This window comes from Cynoglossus semilaevis, chromosome 12 (genome assembly GCF_000523025.1).
Source record: "Cynoglossus semilaevis isolate Cse_v1.0 chromosome 12, Cse_v1.0, whole genome shotgun sequence".
Classification (NCBI taxonomy): Eukaryota; Metazoa; Chordata; class Actinopteri; order Pleuronectiformes; family Cynoglossidae; genus Cynoglossus; species Cynoglossus semilaevis.
The window spans coordinates 16,819,136-16,827,053 of NC_024318.1; the positions used below are offsets into that span (position 1 = coordinate 16,819,136).

General features: G+C 38.7%; 1 protein-coding gene and 1 long non-coding RNA gene across 4 annotated transcripts in view; one reads left to right on the forward strand and one right to left on the reverse strand.

Moving 5' to 3' along the window:
- LOC103387735 (uncharacterized) overlaps positions 1-7,918 on the forward strand; it is a 21,583-nt gene that overhangs the window by 11,774 nt on the left and 1,891 nt on the right. For all 3 annotated transcript variants that reach the window (XR_003051348.1, XR_001760838.2, XR_522462.3), the window contains exons 4-7: positions 1,570-1,617; positions 3,427-3,474; positions 6,147-6,252; positions 7,595-7,644. This is a non-coding gene — a long non-coding RNA (uncharacterized LOC103387735). The remainder of the gene's footprint in view (positions 1-1,569; positions 1,618-3,426; positions 3,475-6,146; positions 6,253-7,594; positions 7,645-7,918) is intronic.
- Positions 6,588-7,918, reverse strand: part of LOC103387759 (pleckstrin homology domain-containing family A member 3) — a 4,451-nt gene continuing 3,120 nt past the window's right edge. Inside the window, exon 5 of the mRNA XM_008322525.3 lies at positions 6,588-7,633. Coding sequence (XP_008320747.2) covers positions 7,524-7,633 — 110 coding nt within the window. The 3' untranslated portion in view covers positions 6,588-7,523. The remainder of the gene's footprint in view (positions 7,634-7,918) is intronic.

The following is a 7,918-nucleotide window of genomic DNA, read 5'->3' on the forward strand; positions in this document are numbered from 1 at the left end:
GGGAAGTGGGAAATAGTTAAGAGGGAGTGGGCTCCTCTTGGATAGTCCATTAAAACTGACTGACGGAGCCACACAAAAGAGGGGGGAAGGGAAAATAAGAATAACAGTACAAATAACCATAAGTCAATGCAGTAAAATTAGTAATTTAAATTAAATTCGATTTTATGTGTCCTTTAAGTTAAGGCCAAAGTTAAGGCTGCCTTATTAGACTACGTGGTAGACTTAAGACGTATCATTTCAAAATGGCAGCCAAGTCAGTTATGTGTTTAGTGTGTCTGTTCCTGAGCTTTGATTTTTTTTATTTTTTTATTTAAAATTATTTATTTCAATTGATCCAGAAAGACCACACAAGACTGACACGTTTTTAGCATAGCAGCTGTGATGGATATAATCTTGTCAGTTGTCACTGGGTTGCTTTAGTCTTTGGCCTTCCTTCCATCCAAATACTATCAATAGCAGACGCACAGCTCCTGTCCCTATCTGTCACCTACCAGTCTGGCCTTGGCCTCAGCTGTTTGTCTACAGACTGTCCTTAACCATCGACCTCTTCTGCTAGCCCAGGCCTGGGCAAACTTTTTGACCTGTGGGCCACAATTGTCCTAAAATTGAACAGGGGTGGCCGTGTCAGGAGCAGATAGATGGAGCGTTTGTGTGAACTAGGATAAATGACATGTAAAAGTTATGCATAAAGGCTAAAATACTAAAACGCTTGTATCATTTTTCTACACCATCTATTGGAGAAACATGGGTATTGCAGGGAAATGGCGGAAGTATAATGATAATATTAATAAGTTATATAATTTGGACAAGTTTGGCCAGCCGGATCAAAAAGCTGAACGGGCCGCATCCGGGCCCCTAGGCCTTAGTTTGGCCATGCCTGTGCTAGCCTATCTGTCTGAAATTCCATCCTTTTAACAAGAGGCATTAGCTGTTCAACTTTAGCTATCTGCCCTTTGTGCAAGCCTTCAACTGTCAACCTTGGCTCCTAGCTTCTAACTCTGCGCCTTGCATGAGTTGCAGCCATTACCGTTACTTTTTAGCCTCTCGTTATGGAATCTGGATGCTAGCCTTGTTTGATCTCAACACCTTTCACTGTTACATATCTCTGTATTGTATTTATTTGCGATGGCCTGATACAACTTTTCTGTGTCTGATACATGTACTCATAGTGCCACTTGGAGTATCTGTATTTATAGGATTACAAAAACACTGTTTCATCAGTATCAAATCAGTATATTCAGACATGTAGGGAGACTCCACGGGATGTACTAATAATTTGTGCACATAGGTCTGGTCCATTTTTGATGTGGAATAATGGTGATTTAAACATTAAAAAAAACCTCTTGATAAACCTATTAATCTTAATCAAAGCCAACCAGGATAAGTTAAATGATAAAGTATGATGTGTATGATGTTTCTGAATGTTTTTCAGCAGGCATGTAACTATAAATTGTCTTGTTTGTTGACCAAGTGCCATCACTGCATGTGCTTTGTGGCCATATAATGGTCAAATGTGGACTAATTCAGTTCAAAAGGGAAATAATCTTCTTCTTCTTCTTTTTATTCCAGCTGTTGCTGTCAGAGGTTGCTGGAGTCTACGAAATTCCAGCATAATCGGTAAGTCCACCCATTTTACTCATATTGCTGTGTCTGTGGTATCTGGCTCACTTAACATCCATGCAACAGATAATAATCTTTGTGTTCACATGTCCATCACGTGTGTTTGAGGACTGGTTATTTATTTATCGATCATCAACTGATTCCAATTGTTCTTTCGTGTACTTATCACGCTATCTGTATCTCCGATCATGCTCATTTTGTACGAACCTCAGGCAAGGAAGAAAGGTTTCACTTAATGCAGATGACCTGCTGCTTTTTATCTGTTTCATATCCAACAATACTTATAAAATACATCATAACATACCGTAATTATCCGACTATTATCCGCTACTTTTTTCCACACGCTTTCAACCCTGCGGCTTAAACAATGATGAGCCTAATTTATGGGTTTTTATGGGCTAACGAAGTTCATACCGCTAGCAATCAATGACTTTTCTGGCAGGCTACTGTGTGTTATGCTAGTAGTTATGTCTGTCTGTGAAGGGCTGTGTGGCTTATATTTAGGTGCGCTCAATAGTCCAGATAATACAATAAATTCCCTATCAATGGGACAGCCCACGCCTCAGACATTACAAGCTTACTTTTCAAAACTGAGAACAACAGGTTTTGGTTGTTGGGCACCTGAGTGACAACTCCTACTTACTCCAAGCTTGAGCTTTTCCAAATTTTTGGCTAATTTGTTCTCCTTTGCATGGTGGTCTGTGGACTGTCCTGACTTAGTGGTGATGGCCTTACTGTCAAAGGAATTATAACTATTGTGCATTAATTAGATCCTCACTCCTTACCTCACTTAAATCCTTTACAACTTAAGTGTTTTCTGTAAGCATTTTGGGAAATATTTTGGCTATATGTATATATTCTGGCTCAGTGAGCATTTCTACCCAGGTGGAAGAAATTACAGAAGGTGCAAGGTCCTAGTATTCCAGACTGGTCTTGTGAATCTTAACTACGCTACACACTTATTCATAGCAGTGTTTTTATTCTATATCATGTGCACTGGCAGTGACTTGGGGGAGTTGTTTTCTTAATGATTTTATTAATTCGTTAATTTATTTTTGATTTATTATTTATGTTTTTGAAACCGTTGTTAATTTCTGTAGTTTGCTGTAGCATTGCATTTATATAGATACATTTTGGGCTTTTGTTTAATTATTACGGTATTCTGGAAGTATCTATCCCTTTTTCTTAAAGGTACCGTGGTTCAATTGTAATAGTCCAACTAAAACATGGTGAGAATGTTATCTACTGGAAATTAGGAATACATTTCAGAGTGAGTAGCAATTTACGGTACCTATAGGATGTAAGAAATGCAGGTCCGAAAAAAATGTAACATGTAGCATGTGAGCAGTGTTATAGCGCACGGCGTGTTAGCGTTTAATGAGCAGATAAAAGATGCATCTGTTTTACCGCCGCTGCTCAACGACAAATGTCTGGGGCTTAGAAAATAAAATAAAAACAATAAATCAAAACTCAGACGCTTGTCTAAAGCTTTAAAACATGTCAGTGGCATTACCGCCATCTACTGGGCCTCTTTAACACTGGCAATTTAGTCGATAAATATTCAAAACGATCTCAACAATTAATAATGTGTTTATTATTTTACTATGTTTTTACTATGTTTAAAATATTTGAAATAAAAAACAAATTAATATTGAGCATGTCACTTATGTGATGTTTTTAGTATGAATGCTGTCTGAGAAAACTTTAAAAAAATAATATAATATATATAATGGCCATATAATGGTCAAATGTGGACTAATTCGGTTCAAAAGGGAAATAATCTTCTTCTTCTTCTTTTTATTCCAGCTGTTGCTGTCAGAGGTTGCTGGAGTCTACGAAATTCCAGCATAATCGGTAAGTCCACCCATTTTACTCATATTGCTGTGTCAATCAATGACTTTTCTGGAAGGCTACTGTGTGTTATGCTAGTAGCGTATGTCGGTCTGTGAATGACTATGTTTATATGACCGTGGGGCGCGCAAGAGAGAATGGTAACTAAAGTTGAGAGCAGTTTGAGCCCTGTCATGTTGTAGTGTGAGTTGGTTATACAGGGGCTGTTAAAACACTGTTTATGTTCTGTTGTGCTTACTTTTTAAAACTGAGAACTATAGGTTTTGGTTGTTGGGCACCTGAGTGACAACTCCTACTTACTCCAAGCTTGAGCTTTTCCAAATTTTTGGCTAATTTGTTCTCCTTTGCATGGTGGTCTGTGGACTGTCCTGACTTAGTGGTGATGGCCTTACTGTCAAAGGAATTATAACTATTGTGCATTAATTAGATCCTCACTCCTTACTTCACTTAAATCTTTACACCTTTACAACTTAAGTGTTTTCTGTAAGCATTTTGGGAAATATTTTGGCTATATGGAGATTTGTGAACAACAGTATGGTTTCATGCCTAGGAAGAGTACCACAGATGCAATATTTGCCTTGAGGATGTTGATGGAGAAGTACAGGGAAGGTCAGAAGGAGCTGCATTGTGTATTTGTAGATCTAGAAAAGGCATATGACAAAGTGCCAAGGGAGGAATTGTGGTTTTGTATGAGGAAGTCAGGAGTGGCAGAGAAGTATGTTAGTTTGGTGCAGGACATGTATGAGAATAGTACAACAGTAGTGAGGTGCGCTGTTGGGAGGACAGAAGACTTCAAAGTGGAGGTGGGACTACATCAAGGATCGGCCCTGAGCCCCTTCTTGTTTGCTGTGGTGATGGACAGATTGACAGATGAGGTCAGACAGGAGTCCCCATGGACTATGATGTTTGCAGATGACATTGTGATCTGTAGTGAGAGTAGGCAGCAGCTAGAAGAGAACCTAGAGAGGTGGAGGTTTGCACTAGAAAGAAGAGGAATGAAGGTCAGTCGCAGCAAGACAGAGTACATGTGTGTAAACGAAAGGCAGAACAGTGAAATAGTGAGGCTACAAGGAGCAGAGGTGGTGAAGGTGCAGGAGTTTAGGTACTTAGGATCAACTGTTCAGAGCAGCGGAGACTGTGGAAGAGAGGTGAAGAATAGAGTACAGGCAGGATGGAACAGCTGGAGAAAAGTGTCAGGAGTGATCGGTGGCAGAAGAGTGTCAGCTAAGGTGAAGGGAAAGGTTTACAGGACAGTGGTGAGACCAGCCATGATGTATGGTTTAGAGACAGTAGCAATAGGCAGAAGACAGGAGGAGGAGCTGGAGGTGGCAGAGTTAAAGATGCTAAGATTCTCTTTAGGAGTGACAAGAATGGACAGGGTCAGGAATGAGGTCATTAGAGGGACAACACAGACAGGAAGGTTTGGAGAAAAAGCTAGAGAAGCCAGATTGAGATGGTTTGGACATGTGCAGAGGAGGGACAGTGGATACATTGGTAGAAGAATGTTAGAGATGGAGCTACCAGGTAGGAGAAAGAGAGGAAGGCCAAAGAGGAGATATATGGATGCAGTGAGGGAGGACATGCAGGTAGTTGGAGTCAGAGTAGAAGATACAGAGAACAGGGAGAGATGGAAATCAATGATTTGCTGTGGCAACCCCTGAAAAAGGGACAAAGCCGAAAGAAAAAGAAGAACTAGTGTGTTCAGCTGTTTTTGTGTTCGACTGAATCTTTTCATTTCCACCTTTAGTTTTAAAGCAACACTAATCAGTGCAAATAACTCATGAACAAATACTACTTTGAGACTGACCAAAGCTCTTCAGGCAGCTGTGTTATGACTACAGATTAAATGCTTCTTGTAGAACTTCAGACAGTCTCGGGTGTCATCGACCAGGTTATTTATCCATTGAATTTAACCTACATTTTCAAACGGAACAATATGTTTTTAGAGAAAACTGAAGAATAATAGCCTTAAAAATACTCACTTTTTATATTTAAAATATAAGCAACCTCTGTGTCATAACGAACAAAGTGATGCCGTTGTTATTTTATTTCTTTTTTTTTATGCTAGTCTGACTGTTTTTCTGCAGCCTACATGCTGTGCACGTCCTAGTATTCCAGACTGGTCTTGTGAATCTTAACTACGCTACACACTTATTCATAGCAGTGTTTTTATTCTATATCATGTGCACTGGCAGTGACTTGGGGAGTTGTTTTCTTAATGAATGTATTAATTCGTTAATTTTTTTTTGATTTATTATTTACGTTTTTGAAACCGTTGTTAATTTCTGTAGTTTGCTGTAGCATTGCGTTTATACAGATATAGATTGAGCATGTCACTTATGTGATGTTTTTAGTATGAATGCTGTCTGAGTTTTACAAACTTAAGTTAAACTGAGTTAAACTGATATCCAAGGCCATCATATTGATGTTTTTACTTTTACAAACCTCACTTCACTCATTTCCCAGTAGTAGCTTGACCTCTTGTTAGTTGGAGTCCAGTGAACAAAGGTGGATTTGTTTTTTAATCTACAATCTTGCAGTTTATTTCTGTTGAATGCAACATAATCATTTATTTTATGACTCCAAGTCCAGAGTGGAACGATTTTATGTTGTCTCTGCATTTGATGTAAACTGTGAAGACATAATACTGACGCTATATCTATGCTTTTGTACAGGGCTGCCACTAGCCAAACGAGGTCCTATGCAAGATTTTCAAGTGGAGCCCCACCCATCCACTGAAACCAACTCAAGCCCACCCCTTGTGGAAGTCCATCACAGCAGGTAATATTATCTACTACTATTGCTGTCTTTTGTTAATATAGTTATATTAATTAGATAAATGATTATGGATCAGACTTATATTACAACGTAAACGTCTTTAGTCGGCATATGTTGCGGTTACACATAGACTTCTTCATAGGCTGTAATTTATTAGATTTCGCACAAGATGGCGATAGTAAGCGCTGAGCTGTATCTACTTAATACGCGCATATCATTCGAAATGGGGCCCCTTCGTGGGTCCCTAGGCACAGCGCGTGCTCTGAGTTAACACTCAGTGGCACTGTGCATTGGCGGATTGATGAGATCATTTAGCTTTATCACACATTTTGCCACAGTAGTTGCAGAGAAATATTTTTATTTACTTTAAAGATGAAGTCCCAGTACACAAAGAGAAAAGGTTAACAGAAATCAAATTTTAAAAAAAATGTCCACTGTATTCACATACATTGTATATATGTAAGTATGTATTTAGCACATACATGTATTCATATACAAGTGTAATCACTTGTATATCCATAGCACAAATAATACACACAAAACAACGACCCCCATACAGAAACATGCAAGAGGTTTAAGAGTTCTGTTAGGCAACTGGATGTGAACTTTTATCAAAGAAGACGTTTCACCCCTCATCTAAGGCCTGAAGAAGCCTCTTGTATGAGAGGTAATATGTCTTCTTTGAGAAAATGTCACGTCCAGTTGCCTAATGGAACTCTTCAACCTTGACCATGAGCTGCATGACTGAGAATTTTCATAGACATGCAAGGGATGAATATATCACGTGAAAAGCTTAATTGAAAAAGCATTGGCAAAACTGAAAAATAAATTACTTATACAGTATATAAAAATACACATGAAAATAGGCTCATACGTTTTAAGAAGATTTACAATACTGGTGTGAAATTAGCATGCACCTGCTTCTCACGTTGTATAGCAAACTAGCATTTAGCATTTCTTCGCTTTTGGTTAAAGTGCATCGAGCTTAAACAATCACACAACCTCACATTTAAAAGTTTGCTTCAGTTGAGTTTGGGTTTCTGTTGCGACTTTAACTGCTCCAAGTCATCGTTCACCTTCCTCTTCAGTCCGTCTTATTGATCCAGTGTGTGTAGCATGTGTCGTAGCACAGATTGACCGTCATTTAAAGTGCGTGTGCTGGGAATAAAAACGTCACGTTTGAAGTCACTCCATCCTTCGCCTAAATAGAAGGAGATGACTTGGCCGTTCTGTGTCCAGAGCCTAGCAGGATCTGGTCGTCCGTAGGAAGGTTTTCAGATGGACAAGTCTGTGTCTGTGTCAGTGGGTGTGTTCTTCAGGCTAACACTGATTCCTCTCTCCTCAGGAATGGAGAATGAGTCAATGTACGGGGCGGGCAGGACATCTGAAACACAGGTGAGTGGCATGTTGGACATCCCTAAGTAATAATAATAATAATAATGTATTATTATTATTACTTAGGGATGTCCAATATTGTCCATATTGGACATCCCTAAGTAATAATAGTAATACATTATTATTATTACTACTTAGGGATGTCCAATATTGTCCATATTGGACATCCCTAAGTAATAATAGTAATACAATAATACATTATTAATACAGGGATGTCCAATATTGTCCATATTGGACATCCCTAAGTAATAATAGTAATACATTATTATTATTA